The following is a 21154-nucleotide window of genomic DNA, read 5'->3' as shown; positions in this document are numbered from 1 at the left end:
AAACAAAATCCACAGATTGTCATTAAAGTCAATTAATTTTTTTGGGGGGTGGGGGGGGGTTAGAATTAAATTTGCTGCTGAGCCTCAGCCCACACAGCACAAAGGGACACTGTTACATATTTGTTTCACAAACATGTTGCTCTTGGAAATGGATCAATTTACACGCAAGCTGTTTATTGTTAGTTAACTTGAATTCTGAGGCAGAATACGAGTCCCTCCACAGCACAATGCGCTCTCAGTGCTTTTTTCCCTTTTTTTAAATTTGTACATTGCACAACAGGAGTTTTGTTGTTTTTGTTTGAGGCATTTTCAATGCCAGTGTTTAGCTAGCTTAACAAACACTGCACATTTGTTTCTTAATTAAGGAAAATGATCACAAGACATTCACTTTCAATGTAAGTCTTCGTTTCTTCTTATTAAAGATGGCAGACGCGGTGTCTTCGTTTACAGTTTTTGGGAAGTCCACAAGCAAATAGTAAAGATCCTCCACCTCCAGTAAGACGTCATCCTGCAGAGAAAAATACATCCAGTGTGCTACTAAGGCTCGCTACAGGTCGATTATGTATTTCTTATGACATCCAGCTACACACTGACACACACTGGATTCTAAAGTGCTTCGTTATAACTGTTCAAGGGAGTGTGTAACCACTAACCTTGGACATGCTCAGCTGGCATTCTGACATGGAACAAACCATTGGCAGCTCCACCGTCAGTTCCACGCTGTCAGGAACTCCTGCTGCATCGGTCTTCACCTCGAGTCGATACTCTGGCTTCTGAGGCTCTACAGAAGCGGCTGAGATGACATGGATCAAATCCTTCTTTATTTTCTCTGCAGGCCTAAAGATAATTTGAGGAGCAGAGTCCTCTTGGTTTTCTGATCGTAGGGAGGAGATGTGCTGCAGGAGGGCAGCTGGTGTCTGACCGGCTGTAAAAAAAAAAAAAAAGGACTATGGATTATCAGGAAAATTGTTTTAGGAGGTGAAAGGAGAGTGGGTAAAGAGCATGGGTTCAACATAAAGTGCTTATCAAAGCTTGTCAGGGTTGACAGTCTTATTGCATTACCTGTGTTGGGTTGTTTGGGGGCACTGGACAACTTCTGAAATCCAAGCCGGCAGTGCAACTCATCTGGGCTACTATTTGGGCTACTGTTGACAACTCTGTACTGCTGTGATAACGTCATCCCAAGCTGCTTCTGGGCAAAGCTCAGGGCCAGCATATAGACCTGGTTAATCTCTGCTTTGTTCTCCCTACTTTCCTGCAGCAACACAGGATTTAATGCCACATCCAGCACAGTATACCAGCCTGTAAAGGAAAAAGTATGACTTTCTTGCTTGTGTCATGTAATACAAATGGCAGGTCTGCAGCTTGACACACACCTTGATCTTCATTTGTGCCTGTTTCCAGTTTTCCAGTGTACACTGGTAAAGGCCTGCTGGGATCCTGAGGCGCAGGCACACGTTTCCAGCCGCATATGTTGATGTACAGCAGGCCTTTCTTTGGTTTCTGTCACAGAAACACAGTGCTGTCAAAAGGATCTGTCAAAACAAATTCAATTTCAAAGTTCTAAGTGGATAAAAGTCTAGCATCTTTGCAGAGTGAAGAAAAAGCCTGTGTTTCTCGTGCAGCCTGTGTATTTTAGGATATATAAAGCAAGCACAGCTTACAGCTCCTCAGCAGAAATATTTTTAGGTTATTACTTTACTCTTGGTTGGATAAAAACAAGAAATTTGATGACAAAGCTTTCACAGCTTGTAATGGACTACACTAATTAATAGGACTAGAAGTTATAATCCCTATCAGTATAACACAGACCTGAGTGGGTTGGAGAAGTCCTCTAGATGGGGTGTTTGCTGCTGACCATGTGGGTATGTATCTGTCAGTGCAACACATCATCAGCTTTGTACCCCAGCTTCATAGTGCATTTCCGTAATTTCTCACAAGATTCCCTCCGCCAAAGCAGACCCACCACAGGGTGATCAGACCTGGGTGTATTTCACATGGCACCCACCAGTAATTTGGCAGGCCACACGGTCTCCTTCTGCTTCAGCCAGCCCCTGTGACTACTTTCTTTTGACAAGAGTGGCAAGCTTTTTGATTAACTTGTACTAGGCTTCCCTTCCTAATGCCTACTTCCTTCATCAGTCTTACTGTGGAGCTGGCTGCAAAGCCCCTACAGGCCACTTACACTGAATGGACTTCCACTTTCCAGCCTTGGTCCTCTTCCTCAGCTTGCTCATGCTTTTTTCTTGTCATATGCCTTATTGATTGCATCCTCCCAAGGGACGATCAGTTCTACAGTGAAGACAGACTGGCAGGAACTGGACCAGAGAACCAGAGCTGGGTCCAGGTTGATTTCAAGTGTAAAGGTATTTCAGAAAGACGGGGTTGACATGCTATTTCTCACCTTCCCAGATGAAGGTTGTTTGTTGCAGAAAGGTGGCTTTAACTTCTAATGAGCTGCAGTTAGTCTATACTCTCCTGACTAATAGCTACCGACAAGTTAGTTGGTTATGTCACCAAGTATATCCTCCATGTGTTAGACTGCTTTTGCAGCCCACCAGGATGTGTTTGAGGGTTGCAAACAAGTAACAGACTGCTGGAGTGAGCAGTACATCATATGTGGGCTGTTTTGTTTTCATATTCCATAGCTCACTACATTTGATTGTTCTTCCTTTTTATTCCTTCCCGCATCATTCAGCGGCCTTGCTGAAGTTAGGGGACTGCTGTTGCACATCTAGTTGATTCCTGGCAGTCCCCCTCCTCCATCAGATGCCTGCATTACTTGGGTGAGCCTTTTGCAGAGTAGGTGCTGTTCCCAATCCAAATTCTCCTGTAATGTAATTTCTTGTACCAATGACAGGACCTGGGACACTGAATCTTTTTTTTTTTTTTTTGATGATGGGTACTGAGCTGTATCCTACCTACCTACATTTTCTGATATGACAGTTAACTTTCCCCAATTTATGTTTGAATTTAGAGTATTAATTTATGATTGGAGGAATAAAGGTGGGCTTCCTTTCTAGCTGAACCAAAGAATGTGATGAGCAACACCTGTATGGACCACAGTATGGACTGGGGCCTACACAGGAAGGAGCCTTCACGAATGAAACTCACCAGTATTTCAGTGCAGAGGCAGGAGTCCAGCTCGGGCGGCGCTCTGAATTCAGCTCCTTCCTTTATCTGTTTCTCTATAAGCGTACGGTAGGCTGCAGGGTCATTTTCAGAGAGATCATCCAGCATGGACCACAGTTTGCTCATCTGCTGCAAAACATCCTCTGTACTGCCAGTGGAGCACATGTTAAGGTAACTGTCGTACTTTTATTACCTAGCTAACTCTAGCTAGTTGGCAGAAAAAGTTTGTGCGTCAGAAAACCAGCCGGTCAGCAGTGTTATAGAGGAGCATGTGTTATAGAAACACCTTAAATAGCCGACAAATTTGGAGCAGTATCACACAAATATTAATTTAAAAAAAAAAAAAACCCTCAACTAATTACGTTCTGTAGCTCATTAGTTGTAATCGCTAACACTAGTTAGGCCAATGTTGTCAGTTGCCATAGAAACATAACACTGTTGCCACCAGGCGGTGAGATGCGGAACTGCGGCTCAGAAACCACACATGACAATAAGAAGCATAATTTATTTTCAATACATGAAAAACATAACGTAAAAATGCATGTTGATGTTTTCAGTCTGTCTTTATGTGTACATTATATAACTGACATGTAAAATAAAAAGTATCATGTATAACTGTAGTTTTCTAACGTTTCCACCAGTTTCATCAGAAGCTTCCTTCTTTTTGTTGTATTTCATGAGCCCTCCTCAGTAATTCTGCAAAAAAAAAGGAAAGAATTAATATTAGAAATCGCTGTTCTGTTTTACAGTTTCCATCTCAATCCGGCTGAAAATACAAAAAGAAAGAAATTCAAATAGCGGCATGGATTAATCTAATTAGCGCTTTCTGCAGTGTAGTGATATAAGAATTTATTGTAACATTTTAGATAAGTAAAAGTATTATCCCTGTAAAAAAAGAAAAAATTCCATGATATGTAAATATCCTCAGTTCAAAGAGCTGTTACTAGCAGGGTACTTCTACAAAAACAAATGACCTATTTCACAGGCTTGCTTTGATGCATTTCTTTCTACATAATGTTTTAAAACTGGCAAAAGTGGAGCTAACTTTTTAATATATAATATATTAGGGGTGCAACAATACACAAAATTCACGGTTCGGTTTGATACTTTGGTGTCACGGTTTGATATTTTTTCGATACAAAAAAATGTTCATGCCTTTTTAATTTGTCATTTATTAAATTTTCACGGCACATTCCGCCCCACATCTCTGTGCGTTCATCATTTGTTTGAAGCCAGCTCACCTCCTGCAACTACTTTTCCGAGAATACGTGCTTCTTTTGCGGTTCGAACTCCTTCTGACATTTCTTTGGAGGTGGAGGAACATCACAGTAATTGCTTAAAGGAGCTTCTTCGACATCTTTAAGAGTTCTAAACAAATGTCTGTCCTCCTCCTGAAAATCTTATGTATGCAAACGCGTTGCAACTTCTTATCTTGTGCCCGTTTTTTATTTTGACAGCGAATACGCACCTGCGGACCACTTATGTGCAGCCCTGGTTATTTTGCTTGTCATATTGCAGCCACAGAAATTCTTTTGTCCATGAAACCATAAAGCTGCACTTTCTTTTTGCCTTATAGTCTGATTTATCATAACTTTTCCGTTTTGTGGTAAGCTTTTCTTTGGCTGTCACTTCTTCACCCTGACCTGTCTTATTTGGCTCAGCAGAACTAAAATATTGTGGCGAGCTCAGACAAGGAGGAGACGGAGGTATCGTTTGGTCTTGCTTCCCGTGAGCTAGCCAGGGAGCACAGCCGTTTATTGACATCTGCAGAAGAACACTGCCGCTAGCTAACTGCTCAGCGCGGCAACAGCACAGCAACAACACACAGGGCGCCCTCTGACCCCGGAAGGACACACCGTCGCAGCGAGAGGGCGTCACCCGTCACTATGGCAACATAAACAAAACATAACTGTACAAACAGAACCCCGAACAGTCCTGACCAGCTACTTAGCCCCCACCTAAGGGGTCAGTCGTCCCCGACGACCCCATTACCCCACACAAAGTCCTGCAAATGTCCAGGTGCCTTCTTATGGCGCACCGGCCGGTCACGACCGGTGTTCCAGATCTACTGGCGTTTAGATCAACTGGCGTTGGTCGAACAGATGTGTGGCAGTCTTGCGTTTCAGGAGCTGCTACCGACAAACCAGCAAAAAAACGCCAAATGTGTCACCTGTGACACTTGTGAGGTTGTCTCAAACACACTCCGTCAGTCTTGATGCTGTTGAACAACAAAATGTTTAAAAATGTGGCGAGTTCACCTGGTGATATCCTCATGCGTGACGCGATCGCGAAAACAGCAAACAAGTAACACCACGCCGTTGTTGTTCACAGGACAGCAAGAGTAAACGATCGGGAGACTCTTGTCGTCGTTATCGTTCCCCTCGCACGGTTTATTTCTCCGAATTCAGCGTTTTTGCTTCACAACTACAGCGTGCTGTTTACTTTGTGCACTAACATGGAGTCGAGTCAACCAGCGCCACCTCTGGCCAAGTGCCACAGCCTACAGCCAGATCAACCTGTGACACACATCTGCACCACGTTTGAATTCGTGTCATGCACATTTGTACCTTTCAATTGTGTCTGTTTGTGCGTCATGCAAATAAACCTTTGAAATGAATGAAATGATATCATGTATTTATTATCAGCCTACATTTGTACAAAATGCCAAATGACATACACATAAGAATCACCATCCTGATATCAATACTTTTGCCCATACGAAAAATGTCGTGAACACACTAATATTTCACCAGTGTTGTAACATCACATGTCGTTAGCGTAGTCTGTCTGTGTCTTCCCTCTGCAAACAAACATGTTAGAGTTGGTTGTGATATACAGTCTGCATAAGTGTGGTCAATCTAATAAACATTTATAAGGAGATGGCAGTTACTGTGAATGTACAGCAGTTACACAGTGATTAGTAATAAACAGTCAGACAATGACCCTGACAATCTCATTCAATCTTGCAGATTGCACCTTCTGTGGAAAGTGATACCACACGGTGTGTGTGGACTTCCCCTGTGCAGAAGGCGACTACAAATGTTGTGGGTGCTAAATAAACAGAAACAAATGATCCCTGTTGTCTTTGCTTACTGATTGTTTTCAGTGTTGACAATCCACATTGCTGGCATTGCATCTTTCAACATGTTTGTGGGTAGATTTGGATGTACCAGGGGTAAGTGCAGCCACTCAGCCTCTACTCAATGTGATCATAGCAGCAGGTGCAGATGTGTCACAAGTTAATCTAGTAGTGGCCTATGGTCATGTGTTAGTGGTGGGAACAGTCATATCCACTCACTCTCACTGGCTGTTTATTACTAATCACTGTGTAACTGCTGTGAATCCACAGTAACTGCCGTCTCCTTACAAATCTTCATTAGATTAACCACACTTATACAGACTGTATATAACTCCAGCCATGTTGATGAATTGCCTATATTGGCTGGAAATATTCATTTTCAGGGAAAAGACACAGACAGACGATGCTTACAGGATGTGATGTGACAACACTAATGAAATATTGATGTGTCATATTTGTCCAAGGTGTATTTCATTGTTATGGAAAAAGAGAATATCAAAATCATGATGACCAATTGGAGTGGTGATTTCTATGACTTTGTGTATATAATTTGGAATTTTGTACAAATGTAGGCCAATAAGGAATATATGATATCATTTCATTCTTTCCAAAGGTTTATTTGCATGACGCACAAACAGACACAATTGAAAGGTACAAATGTGCATGACACGAATTCAAACGTGGTGCAGATGTGTGTCACAGGTTGATCTGGCTGTAGGCTGTGGCACTTGGCCAGAGGTGGCGCTGGTTGACTCGACTCCATGTTAGTGCACAAAGTAAACTGCACGCTGTAGTTGTGAAGCAAAAACGCTGAATTCGGAGAAATAAACCGTGCGAGGGGGACGATAACGACGACAAGAGTCTCCCGATCGTTTACTCTTGCTGTCCCGTGAACAACAACGGCGTGGTGTTACTTGTTTGCTGTTTTCGCGATCGCGTGGCGCACGAGGATATCACCAGGTAAACTCGCCACATTTTTAAACATTTTGTTGTTCAACAGCATCAAGACTGACGGAGTGTGTTTAAGACAACCTCACAAGTGTCACAGATGACACATTTGGCTTTTTTTTGCTGGTTTGTCGGTAGGAGCTACTGAAACGCAAGACTGCCACACATCTGTTCGACCAACGCCAGTTGATCTAAACGCCAGTAGATCTGGAACACCGGCGGGGGAAAAGTCACTCGGGTCAGAACATGGGGTGCCACCATAATCCCACTTCTGACACCAATGTGGCGAGCTCAGACAAGGAGGAGACGGAGGTATCGTTTGGTCTTGCTTCCCGTGAGCTAGCCAGGGAGCACAGCCGTTTATTGACATCTGCAGAAGAACACTGCCGCTAGCTAACTGCTCAGCGCGGCAACAGCACAGCAACAACAACAACAACAACACACAGGGCGCCCTCTGACCCCGGAAGGACACACCGTCGCAGCGAGAGGGCGTCACCCGTCACTATGGCAACATAAACAAAACACAACTGTACAAACAGAACCCCGAACAGCCCTGACCCGCTACATAGCCCCCACCCAAGGGGTCAGTCGTCCCCGACGACCCCATTACACCACACAAAGTCCTGCAAATGTCCAGGTGCCTTCTTTTGGCGCACCGGCCGGTCACGACCGGCGGGGGAAAAGTCACTCGGGTCAGAACATGGGGTGCCACCATCATCCCACTTCTGACACCAATGTGGCGAGCTCAGACAAGGAGGAGACGGAGGTATCGTTTGGTCTTGCTTCCCGTGAGTTAGCCAGGGAGCACAGCCGTTTATTGACATCTGCAGAAGAACACTGCCGCTAGCTAACTGCTCAGCGCGGCAACAGCACAGCAACAACAACAACAACACACAGGGCGCCCTCTGACCCCGGAAGGACACACCGTCGCAGCGAGAGGGCGTCACCCGTCACTATGGCAACATAAACAAAACATAACTGTACAAACAGAACCCCGAACAGCCCTGACCAGCTACTTAGCCCCCACCTAAGGGGTCAGTCGTCCCCGACGACCCCATTACCCCACACAAAGTCCTGCAAATGTCCAGGTGCCTTCTTATGGCGCACCGGCCGGTCACGACCGGCGGGGGAAAAGTCACTCGGGTCAGAACATGGGGTGCCACCATCATCCCACTTCTGACACCAATGTGGCGAGCTCAGACAAGGAGGAGACGGAGGTATCGTTTGGTCTTGCTTCCCGTGAGCTAGCCAGGGAGCACAGCCGTTTATTGACATCTGCAGAAGAACACTGCCGCTAGCTAACTGCTCAGCGCGGCAACAGCACAACAACAACACCACACAGGGCGCCCTCTGACCCCGGAAGGACACACCGTCGCAGCGAGAGGGCGTCACCCGTCACTATGGCAACATAAACAAAACACAACTGTACAAACAGAACCCCGAACAGCCCTGACCCGCTACATAGCCCCCACCCAAGGGGTCAGTCGTCCCCGACGACCCCATTACCCCACACAAAGTCCTGCAAATGTCCAGGTGCCTTCTTTTGGCGCACCGGCCGGTCACGACCGGCGGGGGAAAAGTCACTCGGGTCAGAACATGGGGTGCCACTATCATCCCACTTCTGACACCAATGTGGCGAGCTCAGACAAGGAGGAGACGGAGGTATCGTTTGGTCTTGCTTCCCGTGAGCTAGCCAGGGAGCACAGCCGTTTATTGACATCTGCAGAAGAACACTGCCGCTAGCTAACTGCTCAGCGCGGCAACAGCACAGCAGCAACAACAACAACAACACACAGGGCGCCCTCTGACCCCGGAAGGACACACCGTCGCAGCGAGAGGGCGTCACCCGTCACTATGGCAACATAAACAAAACATAAACAAAACAAAACAGAACCCCGAACAGCCATGACCCACTACAATATATATCCTGCTGCTTTTACACACGCACTCACATAACGCTCAGCGATTCTCTGCGCGATCAACCTCTCACATGTTTAAGCTGCTGGAGATTTCACTTGTCATGTTTGCATAGTAAGCTAACGATTGATAAGACAATGTCAGAGGAATTGGTGCACAAATTATCATCACTCACCAATCAGTGCTGTCGCTCTCTATACACAGTTTGCGCAATTGCAAAGTGAAAGCAAAAAACAAGCGCAAATTCAAATGCGATTTCAATATGTCACATATTGGCAGTGGCTCACCGATGCCAATGACATAATTACCCAGCTACATTTCCGAAAGAATGCAAAAGCATTGACATATTTTTCCTTCCTATGATAGCCCGACGGGCAGGGCAGATAGATTTTGGTAGCAGGACTGGAAAAATCGCTAGCCCCAGGACATTAGGCAGGCGATTTTGCGAGCCCTGTATCTTATTGAGGAATCACTCATCTTTGGAAAAGAGTTTATTACAGAGAAATGGCTCTTTCCAAAATAAAAGCTATACTATACGCTTCTTCTGGGCTATATTCTCAGCAGCATATTAAACATATCAGGTCCCCATAAGGAGAATCATGTGCTAACGGCTGTCTAAATGACTCGGGTAAAGTTTGTAGCATGCGTGCTTGTTGTTTTTGTCTGCTTCCACTTGTCTTTGCACTAGGATGATGTCGGTGTAAATGTGCAGTCATATTTGTTGTGTTCCCACTAGTGCTGTCAGCGTAAATCTCGTTGAAATGACATTAACGCCACAACACGGCAAATCTCCGTTAACGAGCTACTGGCCCACATGGGGCTGGACGGCCAACAACAGCGCTAACACACTAGCTCCCACCCATGTAATTGAACATTGCGTGGTACATCCAACATACTGTTTTACTTTAGTCCATGACGCGCTTACCTTCAGGGTCATACGTCACATCTGGCCAGATCTGAATGAGAGTGGGGGAGGTTCAAATTGCCATGTTGCAAGGAGAGCTTAACTTCTGTCTCGCTAGCTTGCCCTGCGCTCAGTGAATCTGCGTTCGACTACTCCGCCTAGGCTGCACTGTCGAGCGCAGATCCACTGAGCGCTCAACACAGACAGCATCGTCAGAAGGAAAGTTGATAAAATAAATCAAAGCACTGTATCGAACACACACACACACACACACACACACACACACACACACACACACACACACACACACACATATATATATATATATATATATATATATATATATATATATATATATATATATATATATATATATATATTTCTTTTGAGATCAATAAAGAAGTATCGAATGATACTAAACCTCTGTGCTGTCCTGTAAATAGTTAGTTATTCTCCACTGTAGAATTTAAAAATGCTGTTTACCTCTATCATCTCGTAGATCCAGCCCAAGAATTTGGCCACTTTGGTGTAAACTCCAGGATGATTGGGCTCAGCACAGCCTGTTCCCCAGCTGACGACTCCCACCAGCCTCCATACACTGTCATCCTGGCAAACCAGAGGGCCCCCACTGTCCCCCTGGAGAGGTAGACCCAAACACTGTTCACTGCATCTACTCATAAAAGAGAAGCTAAATCTAGTGGTCAAAACAAGCCTCTGACCTGACATGCGTCCACTTTTCCTTCTGTGTAGCCGGCACATAGCATCCGTGCTGTGATCTCTCCATTGTACATGCAGGAGCTGTTGCATTTCTTTGTGCTTATTATTGGGACTGGAGCCTCTTTCAGGGTGTCGGGTGAATGAACTACGGGTGAAAGTTTCAATTTAGGACTGCTCCACTAATACACTTGGCTCACTCTGTCACCATCTGAGTATGGATTAGATTTGTAGCAGAGATGCATTTGTTTAAGAGCAGAGCAGTGTAGTAACATCTTACCCCCGTCGGGTTGTGTGTATCCCCATCCAGAAATCCAGCATTGTGTTCCTCCTGGAAGGTCATAGTCGTACTGAGGCAGGCAGATGGGCCTGATTGTGTCTAGTCAAAAGGAGGAATTTTGCCTCTTAATACATTTAAATAGTTACAAGAGACATTAAGTTGTACTGCGAATATGGTTGGATTCATAAGTCATGTTAAGGAGTGTTATAAAACCACCCTTCACTGAGACGTGTTTTACCACGTTTAGACTTCAGTGTTTATCACAAGAAAGCTGTTTTCTCTTTAGTCTCTACGCTCATATCAAATCACAGCTGAAAAACAAGGAAGCTTTTATGATAGAGAAGCCAACTGTGGTCCTGTATACAACATAAAGAAAGTTGTCTCCCACTGAGATCAGAGCAAACAAAAAGGTAGCAGCCATACAAACTCACAGAATAACTTAAATATAACCGAATCTACATAAAATGCATCGTGTACAAAAATAGCCCTGCGTCTCTCTCATTGGATTCTATATGATGGCCTGATTTTTTTGTTTTTGTTTGTTTTTTTACACTGTACAGTATTTGCATATTTATGTATTCTGTCCTTTGGAAGCTACATCTGTAATTCGGTTCATTTTTATTTATGTCAATTCAAAACAAGTCATTTCAAGGCTCCTTATGTTGTAAGGTAAAGAAGAAACAAAATGACAAAGACAGACCTAAAGATCCCTCAGGATGTCTCAAAACATCTGGAGGCAGTGCTTTAATTGTTGCTGAGACCATAAGCTTATGTCTGAACAGCTGATTCTGTGAGATGTTAAAGATATTGGGATGCTTTTCATTTGAAGTGTATATCACTAGCAATACCACTTATATTGTTTATGATAAATTGTTATTAGCATATAAAAAGGTAAACTGAAGCCAAAGTACTTTTTTGTGTGTGTGTGTGTGTGTGTGTGTGGTTTTTTTTGTTTGTTTTTTTTTAAAGAGTGCTGCGATGAGACTGACCTGAGAAATTGAACGGGGTCCGCAGCTTCATCAGTGCTATGTCGCTGTCGTGGGTCCTGTGGTTGTAGTTCTTGTTGTAGATGATCTTCTCCACCGCGTATCCTGCATGCTGAGCTGTTTTAGCAGAGCTGCGAGTCACAATGCCAGCATAGACCACCCAGCTGGATATCTGAGGTAGCCTGTAGCTGACATTTGGGAAAAGAAAAGAGAGAGTAGATCCTGATACTGCTACACCGGTACAGCTGTTAATGACTGATTTTTATCCTTCATCGTGGCTCCAACCTCTGACCTTTAGTACTTGTCAGGTCAGCAGTCTTACTTGTGTACACAGTGGGCAGCTGTGACTACCCATTGACTGGTGATGATGGAGCCTCCGCAGGTGTGACGGTTGCTGTAGTAAAGGCTGACCTGCCAGGGCCACCTGCCCAGCGTGGCCTCCACGCCCCCAATTATCCTGGGTAGCTTTGCTCGTGTGCCACACTCTAGAGATCCATTCATCAAAATGAAACGGAATTGGGTTGGTCAGAAAGAGCAGCAGCAGACGCCATCATTCATCCTGCTCCCATATAAAGCTTTTGTACAAAAACACTACTGGCCTTTGTGTGAGGCGCAAACTCAAATTAAAAGTTAAGTTTAATTTGCTCACCAAAACACTGCAAAGCGATAACCTTCCCTGTGATACAACTCCTCCTAAATGAAAATAAATTGGGTAACTAATGATGCATAATTAATGTATTAGCGGACGCAATTTTCCCTGCACCATTATGAGTGTGATGTCCTCTGACAGATTGCCTTACCTGAACTGCCACATATTTTCCAGGCTGCTCTTTTGTTCTGAGGTAATTTGTATGAAGCCGTCAGTGTAGTTTGGCCCGATATCAGTAAGGTTCACTCCTTTATGCTTGGTCAGTCTGGTAAGGGAACATTTGAAAAATGGGTGGGAGTGAGTATTGCGATAATTTAGTCTCATGAGGTGTGAAGCAAGATTGTAAATGAGGTATTAATAGATCATAAATAAGGCGAGCCTTCAACCTAAAATTAAACCAAGTTAGAGAATGGGCTCTCAGCTTTTTTAAATGGTGCTATAAAGAAGCAGCATGTGATCCTCGCAGACTGCGGAAAAGCATCACCTCAGATAACCCAGCTGTCTGCAGACCAGTGTTCCCAGCGAAGAGTTCCACCTCTCATAGCACACTGGAAGCCAGGTGGGCAGCTTCCCCAGCTGGATCTCCAGGAGGGAGTTCTCGGGACTGATTCTGTAAAACACTGAACCTGATTGATTGAAAATCCCTCCAGAGACAAGCTCTCAGTCAACGTTTATGATCAAGCCCCTTCTATGAGTGGGAAATGATTAGGGAAAACACAAGTATCTATGCTAATGTAGTCAGTAGAAACAGATTATTATGTGTGATGTTTTCATGTCGGTCAATGGGCATCTCTCAGGAGTGAAGAGAAGACAACAAGTAGCAGCTGCTGAATTTTAATTTTTGTTTCTATTCAATTAAGAAACACTTCAGAGGTGACCCATGACCTGATATAATAAAGCACATACAATAAGCTAAGCAGCCACACATTAACGTGCTGCATTATAATTCATAAAACAGTGAAAGAAACGCTACCACGAGGGAGTACACACAGACCTTTCCGCGAGTCAGATACGGAAATATCCTCCGTCACATTGCAGAAGGATGTCTCCTTTGTGTCCCCGAGCCCCACTGGACTTTGGGAGGACGATGGCCTCAGCAAAAGTTTGACTAAAAGTGGATTAAAAGAGATAATCTTTTAATCAGGCTGCAAAATGGGCAGCAAAACATTGTTGATTTTTCCTAATATTACCAGATTATCTGAATGAGAACCCAAAACAGACCAGCGTCTGGGACATCATTAAAATGTCATTAAATATTGTTCATTTCTATCTGCAAATCCAGCTAATTAGAAAACAGCTAATTTAAAAAAAATGATTCATTTTTTCAAAATGCATTTTCTCTATCTTAACTTGAATGTTGTCGCATGTTTCCATCAAATTTGAGAGACTTCAATGCAGTGAATAAAAAATCTAAATTGGGGCAGCTGAGCCCAACATTGCCCTGATTTTTAGCTGGTGATTATAGTAAGGCTCCAAAAACACAAACCATTTAATGAATTATCAATTTTTCATGTTGTCCATTAAAATTGTTTGACATTTTAAAAAAAAGTATCAGTTTACTTACACCAGAAGTCTGAATCAGGGAAATATCATTTCAATGCAATGATTTGCCAAACAATAAAAATGTGTGTTTAACTACTAGCTATACAAAGACATATGAAAAGTTTATTATTTCTTAAAACATATTCTCACTTGATTTTAAAAGTTCTGATGAGAGCAACAAAACCCTGGAAAGGTTGTGTAAGACTAGATGAGAAAAAAAAACTTGAGAGGAAGATCTCACAGCTGATTAGTTTAATGAGTAACATGATTGGGGATAAAAGAGCATTCCAGAGAGGCTGACTCTTTCAGAAGAAGAGAGACGGGTTCACAACTCTGTGGGCAAAATAGTTCAACAACTTCAGTGTAATGATTCTCAGTCTAAAACTGCAAAGGACTTAAGGAATGAGGTATCTACTGCACATAATATCATTAAAAGATTCAGAGAAGCTAAATAAATGTATGGAAAAGGGTTAAACAAAAACAATCTTGAGTTGCTTGAACTGCATTAAAAGCGGGTTAAAATAAAAATCAGTGAATGGACTCAGTAACACTCGGGTATCTGCAAGTACAAGCTAAAAGATGAAGAAATGCCTCACGATTCTCTGGGCCCGAGCTCATTTGAGATGGACTGAGGCAAATTCTGTGGAAAACTCTTTTGTAGTCTGACTAATTAAAAATCTGAGATTGTTTCTAAAAACCATTTTCCTCTGAGCTAAGGAGGAGAGGGACCAATGCACATCAATGCACAGCTAAAATGCCAGCATCTGTAATGGTATGGGGATCCATTAGTGGACATGACGTGCGTGAAAGGCACCGTTATTGCTGCATGCAGAGAAGAGGTTTTAGAGTAGCATATGCTGTCATGCAGCATAACAATGCAACAATGTGGTTTTCAGGTCAGATTTATGGGTGTTTCAGCAAGACAATGCCAACCCACATTGTACACATATTATAACCTCATGGTTCTGTGATATGAGTGCAGACATGTCAGCCAATTAAATCACTTAGGAAAAGCATTTAGGTACCGGGACTAAAGCTATTGGTCTCCTTGGTGTTGTTAACACAAAAAAAAATGATGCAGCCTTCTGAAACATGCTGGCACGTACTAATTTAAACTGCAGCATTCCAACTAATGATGTCTCCGGGAAGTTTTCAAAACTTTGACAAGCAGCTCCTGCTGTATATGTATCAAGAAAATAATTGAACCTTTTAAATGCTAATATTCAATAAGCTCTGTCTAAATTTACATTGACCTTAAGATTCACAGGCGTTTAAGTATCTCAAACTGGGCCGTTTGCGCATTCATTTCCACTTCCTGTTTCTTACTGAGCTCATTTAGAGATTCTTTCACAGACACAATGACTCACCTAGAAACCAGACACCTACAACCAATCCTCCGAGAAGTCCGACTGCGCACACCGCTGCCAGCAGCCTCACCAGCCTGTGAGCTAAAGCAACAGTTAATACTGGAGTTAATGCTTGTTGAGCTCCGATGGGAGCCGAGAGAAACTGTTAAATGTCAGCCATTAGATATTGCACACAGATGCACAGCACAGAGACAGTTAGATTTATTAAACACTAAATCTACAGGCTAGGCTTTCACAAGAAAGCGCTGCTGTACATCTTGGCACTGCATTGCAGATGTTGTGCAACAGTACAAAGTCTCATTATTCCATTTAAAGCAACGTGTTAGTGTTGTTGTTGTTTTCTTTTTTGCACAAATGGAGCAAGATTGTTATTGAAGTCTGATGTCTGATGCCCATCGGGCGGTGCACTGCTGGAGCTTACCTTGAGTAGTAGACTGAAATCCTTTTAACCAGCCTTGCACTCCTTTGGCCCCTGCAACTCCCGCTGTTTTCTCAGAGTGAAAGGGATGACTGACAGCCACTGGGTTTTCAATCACTGATAATGTGTCTCCATCAAGACTCTGCAAGAACCCCAGTGGACATGTCAGACCTCAACTTCCATTCTATTCTTGTTTCATAAAGTTTTGCTAAGTTTGCTTACTCAGGACAAAAACTGTGTTCTGACCATTCGCTCATCAGCAAGAGTCTGCCTGTCACGCTCTGTCAGGTTTAATTAAGAGGACAGGTGTTTTTTTTTAACACCGACCGGTCCAGATGTATGGAGTCAGATTTGTACAGGTGTGTGTCACCTTTCTTCCTGGGTGATTAAAGTATAATGAGCTCGTTCAAGTTATTTTTCTATGCATTGGACTACACTTAATAATATGAGGCTGTGTTTTCTGTTTGTATTTTAGGAGATTCTCTTTTATTACTTTGATGTCTGAGCGTCTGTTTGTGATTGTGGAAGTAGCATCTGCTTCTAAAAGCAACATATTGAGAGCACTGCAGTAATTATAATAAAGCTCTCCATAAATGTGAGATGCAGACTTGGAATTATACAATTACAGCATGCAGTCAGTCTAAATAAATCCCATACCATCTGCTGTCATGTAACACTGTGGTGTTTGACGCAAGCTAAACATGTGATTTTGGATATGTAGTTTTTGTAGTCCAGGACTGGGGGCGGTTTCAGAAATATAGATTTAGGTAAACCTGTGCTGTGCAAAGAAGCGTTGTCTATTTTAAGCATGACTGTGGCACAGTGAATTCTGGTTAAATTAAAACTTTTATCGAGCAACGATCAGCTCCGTTTACCCCCGGCAGAAAATGTTTGGATCAAACAGACGTTTTACCACTGATGCCCCTGATTGATACCGTTGGGCTTATGTTTACCTGGGGCTAAGGTGTCATTTCAGTTAGACTAATCTATGAGTAAACAAGACTGGTTTCAGAAAGTATCTTTGTGAGAAATTTCACACGGCATTAGGTCAACAGACACATTATTTCGAAAGAGAGGAAGCATTAGAAGGGGACAAACTGCTGTTTGAGTAGTTTGAAGAGAAGGGTCTAGGTGTAAAGAGGAGGTAACAGTTATGTTGTTGTCAGGCATGCATACATTAGACGTACGTTAGGAAAGGTGTAGTGAATGTCGAGTTCCCCTTTTCTTACCATGTTTTCCTTGCATACGGTCCTGAAGAAGAGTCAGCAGTGTCCGTGCTCATCTGTAGGCCTGCGCTCGTGGTGCAAAGGTCTGTCCCGCTCGCAGTCGATGCACCATTTGCCATTTAACAGAATGCAACTCTGGATTTTCCCTTCACAAAGAGACAATGAGGTCAGCAGCGGTGGCACAGAATGAAGCTGTTGTTTGTCCGGGGGAGGTGGGGGTCGTGGGGCCTGTGGAAGCAAGCTGAAACGGGCCTTTGTAGGAGGGGAGCATCTCCAGCGAGATGCGAGGTAACACTTTTCACCTGTGCCAAAAGATTGTCTATTTTCACCCGAGACACGTTATTACCTGGCAGTTTGTAGGTTCTGAGAAAAGGTCATTATTGGAGATTGTTGAAAAGTCTCACATCACGTCAATCCGCATGATTTGAAATCCAAAGCTATCATCTCAGCACTCAAGAACAAAATGAAGTCTGTTCTGTCTGCCTGCTGACAGATTAGACTTTCTCTTCTCTCTTCACTTTTTAACTGACACGCCGTCAATTTTTTTCCCTTGTTTTTCTGTATTTTGAACATCTTCTTTGTGTTATTAGGTGATTATAAGTGACCCCAATGACTCGTTTATTCCAAAAATAGATGAAATAATTAACAGCGGAGATGAAGAAGATGTGAACTGTTTGAAGAGGGTGATAAAATATCTCGAACTCTCTCGGAGAGGAGCTCAGAGTCCGCCATTAATTCATTTCCTGAAGAGACATTAAATTCCTATTCCGAGGATACGGTGAATTAGACTTGTGTAGCTAAAAGAGCATTTGATACAGGATTACTTATTTCTGTCATATTGATGGTATGGGATTAGAGTCCAGGTGAAGCGAACGACTGCCAGGAAGAAAATTCCTCCTCGTCTGACTGTCAGGGCCAAATCCAAAAGATGACCCACATCTACTCGGCTCATCTAACAGGTGTCATATGGAATTATTTGGAAATCAAACACAGAGAAATGAGCATAGCGGCAGCACCGTAAATTGCATGTAATGGAACCGCGGCTGAAATTCATATTGGTAGGGCTGTGAGGTTAATAATATTTGATGATATTAGCGTTGAGCTGAATTGTTCTATTGCAGACTCAAACAAGAGCGAGGAGAGCGTAGCTGCTGTTTGGTCATTTTCACAGGGATTTCATGTCTCCCTCTTCTGGTGAAATTTGTTTTCTCAGACAGCCGAGTAAACAGTGATTTATATAGCTGCCATTCACTTGTGAGAAACTGTTTGCGAAGATGAATGAAGCCATTTTCAGTCAGGGATATGCACCTGCATTTGTTTATGTGTTTTGTTTTCTTGCATGCATCCTCCTTTTTGTTTTTTTTTGCTTCTTCTGGTGCTACAATATGCAGTCTATGAATTAGCTACAGTACGAAAATGGCTTCTGCTTTCATATTTTGCAGAAATTTTCCACGTGTTTTATGGTTTTCTTTATACTGTCTTCTAACCTAATATAACAATATAACATATCATTTAATAGAAGTTTTCCATTGTTCTGTTTTTCCATGTTTGAAAGTAATAGACACATAGAGTTTATTTAATCCCAAAGTGGGGAAATTCACTTGTTACAGGAGCTCAAGGGATGGGAAGAAAAGTGAATTAGAGCGATACTGGAAAAATAAAAATAGAAAGAAAAAAATAGATAAATAAGTAAGAAAGATGAGTGTACAAAAAAGCCAGAATACTATGCTGTGTGCATATGGTTACTATATACACCCAGGTAATTATTGTTATTAGTATTATTTGTATATGTACATAAGGTGCAGTGGGAGTGATAATGATACACATGTATTTTAGCTAGTATTTATTCTGTGTGGATATTTTTACAGTCTGGCTGCTGTCGGGATGAAGGACCTGCGATAGCGCTCTGTCCTGCACCATGACTGTGACAGTCTGCTGCTGAAGGAGCTGCTCAGGGCCTCCGCAGTCTCATGCAGGGGCTGAGAAGTGTTGCCCATAATGGACTTCAGCTTGGCTAACATCCTCCTCTCACCCACCTACTCTAAGTTATAATAATAATAATAATAATAATAATTTAAAGAACAAGGAAAATGGTCTGGAAATACCTGTACCACTGCTTCCTTGTTTCTTTACTTGTGTGGATCCTGTTAAGAGCACAAAGAGCAAACTGTCAGATTCCAGTTGAGGTGTTGTTTGTAGCTCTGTGTTCTGTTTTTGCTGGTTGTGTCTAATGTATCAGTAGTTGTTAAGAAGGATAAAGCGTTGCCGTTAACTTTGATAATGGCGAAGTCGTTAAGAACATTTGTGAAGCGAACATGCGATCTGATCTGATGCTTGACAGAAATGTTTCAAACCAACCTCCTAATATGCTGAGGGATCATTTTCTTTATCCAGAATCCATTGTTCTGTCACCAGACGCATGCTTTGCCATCAGGATATATTAAGTGGATTTGTAGTTTGTTTGTTTTTTAAGGACTTTATTCCATTTTTTAAATTCTTTTCTTTTAACTGTGAGGTTTTGCTGTTACAGTTGCTTCTGTTATCTCAAATCTCAAAAGATTCTTCTTCTTCTGGCTGCTCCTGTTTTCTGCCTGAATACTACCTTATCCCTTTCATCCTCTTTGTCACACCAACCTGTCCTTCTTCACTTCATCCATGAATCCCATCTTCCTTTTGCATCCATATTTAACATCCTTTACCCAGTATATCCACTATCCCTCCTCTGTTCCTGTCCAAACCATCTCAACCTTTCCTCTAACCTTGTGTTTTTTTTAAACTGCTCCCTCTGATACACTCATTTCTAACCCTGCCCACACTCTCATCAAAAACCCTCTGATCTTCAGCTCTGCCACCTGTCGTCTTGTTAGCACCATTGTCTCCAAACCATACATCTTAGCAGGTCTCGCTACCATCTTGGAAACCTGCCCTTTCACTCTTCTGTCACAAATCACCCCTGACACTCATCTCCACCCACTCCACCCTGCCAGCACTCTCTTCTTCACCTCTCTTATGCGGTTTCTGTTACTTCGGATGGACCTTCACTCCCTCTGCTCGTTCCATCTTTGCCTTTCCACCTACTCCCTCTCATTCACACACATGTATTCTGCCTTGTTTCTACTTACTTTCGTTCTTATTCTCATCGGTGCATACCTCCACCTCTTCGGGCTCTCTTCCACCTGTTCTCTACTCTCACTATAGGTCGCAGTGTCATCTCCAAATGTCATAGTCCACAGAGGCGTCTGCCTGACCTCATCTGTCAACCTGTCCATCACCACTACAAACAAGAAGGGACTCAGAGACGCTCGCTCATGTAATCCCACCACCACCTGGGACTCATCTGTCACTCCAACTGGATTGTCCCAATGTCCCGCACCAACTTCAAATACTGATTTCCACAGTAGTACCACACTTCCTCTCTTGACACCTCATCATATGTTTTTTCTTGATCCACAAAGACAAAATGCAATTCCAAGTTTATCTATTTTTGTTAAACTTTTGCAACAGTTAGTCAAGGCATGATAATAAATGGGACACACGCCTCTGATAAACATCTTTTATTATAAAAATATGATCTCAATCACCAAAAGTTAAAGCTTCAAAGTGATATGAAGCTGAATCGACTTTCCTTTTTAAAACTATTTAAAAAATAATGATAATAACAATAATAATAAACACCATAATGGTTGGATTAATGTCTCAGTTGTCATATAAACAGCTCGAACACCACAAAACTAGATCGATAACGGATCATGACGACCTGGGTAGAACCTGGCTCATGCATCTCTCCATCAGGAATTTAAATTTATTAAGACCCCCTCACCCCCACCAATGCGCCCACAACAATAACAGTAGTCCCAGTGTTGACCACATTCATTCATTTATTCATGTATCACAGTGTGAGGCTCCACTGTGAGGACTCTGGCTGCTGCCCAGTTTGGAGCTGCATCTATCTCTCTGCTCTGCTCTGAAGGGGTGGGGGTTGTCTTTCTGCT

General features: G+C 42.9%; 2 protein-coding genes and 1 long non-coding RNA gene across 3 annotated transcripts; 1 reads left to right on the top strand and 2 right to left on the bottom strand.

Annotated features, from left to right (window-relative positions):
- Nucleotides 1-53: 53 nt before the first annotated feature.
- On the bottom strand, nucleotides 54-3522 carry pih1d2 (PIH1 domain containing 2). The gene is made up of 5 exons (XM_085429223.1): nucleotides 3115-3522; nucleotides 1377-1503; nucleotides 1063-1302; nucleotides 654-925; nucleotides 54-508 (listed from the first exon to the last, which is right to left on the bottom strand). Exons 1-5 carry the CDS (start codon nucleotides 3295-3297, stop codon nucleotides 374-376), a joined length of 957 nt encoding a protein of 318 aa, XP_085285349.1. The 5' UTR covers nucleotides 3298-3522; the 3' UTR covers nucleotides 54-373.
- LOC146654330 (uncharacterized) lies at nucleotides 3138-19705 on the top strand. The gene is made up of 3 exons (XR_014914752.1): nucleotides 3138-3303; nucleotides 10480-10624; nucleotides 19031-19705. It is a non-coding gene; the product is annotated as an uncharacterized LOC146654330 (long non-coding RNA).
- Nucleotides 3624-17328, bottom strand: tmprss5 (transmembrane serine protease 5). Its single transcript, XM_085429221.1, has 13 exons — nucleotides 17166-17328; nucleotides 15940-16078; nucleotides 15519-15599; nucleotides 13604-13717; nucleotides 13094-13229; nucleotides 12761-12874; nucleotides 12610-12653; nucleotides 12283-12445; nucleotides 11964-12148; nucleotides 10975-11073; nucleotides 10700-10842; nucleotides 10464-10616; nucleotides 3624-3828 (listed from the first exon to the last, which is right to left on the bottom strand). Exons 1-13 carry the CDS (start codon nucleotides 17166-17168, stop codon nucleotides 3820-3822), a joined length of 1383 nt encoding a protein of 460 aa, XP_085285347.1. The 5' UTR covers nucleotides 17169-17328; the 3' UTR covers nucleotides 3624-3819.
- Nucleotides 19706-21154: the final 1449 nt, after the last annotated feature.

The sequence above is a fragment of the Rhamphochromis longiceps genome, linkage group LG14, assembly GCF_057381845.1.
Source record: "Rhamphochromis longiceps isolate RC_006_pf linkage group LG14, R_longiceps_female_GT1.1, whole genome shotgun sequence".
Classification (NCBI taxonomy): Eukaryota; Metazoa; Chordata; class Actinopteri; order Cichliformes; family Cichlidae; genus Rhamphochromis; species Rhamphochromis longiceps.
The sequence above is the reverse complement of the archived record's forward strand: the minus strand, read 5'-3'. Positions and strand labels throughout refer to the sequence as shown.

What these genes read in the sequence shown, in the direction of transcription:
- tmprss5 (XM_085429221.1), bottom strand. An exon ending in AGACAGCTGGGTTATCTGAG is followed by an intron (nt 12,875 to 13,093) that starts GTGATGCTTTTC and finishes TTCCCTTACCAG; the next exon opens with ACTGACCAAGCATAAAGGAG. An exon ending in GACCCCGTTCAATTTCTCAG is followed by an intron (nt 11,074 to 11,963) that starts GTCAGTCTCATC and finishes CCTTTTGACTAG; the next exon opens with ACACAATCAGGCCCATCTGC.
- pih1d2 (XM_085429223.1), bottom strand. Translation starts at nt 3,297, where the DNA reads ATGTGCTCCACTGGCAGTACAGAGGATGTTTTGCAGCAGATGAGCAAA. An exon ending in GCCTCTGCACTGAAATACTG is followed by an intron (nt 1,504 to 3,114) that starts GTGAGTTTCATT and finishes TTTCTGTGACAG; the next exon opens with AAACCAAAGAAAGGCCTGCT. An exon ending in AGGCACAAATGAAGATCAAG is followed by an intron (nt 1,303 to 1,376) that starts GTGTGTGTCAAG and finishes TTTCCTTTACAG; the next exon opens with GCTGGTATACTGTGCTGGAT.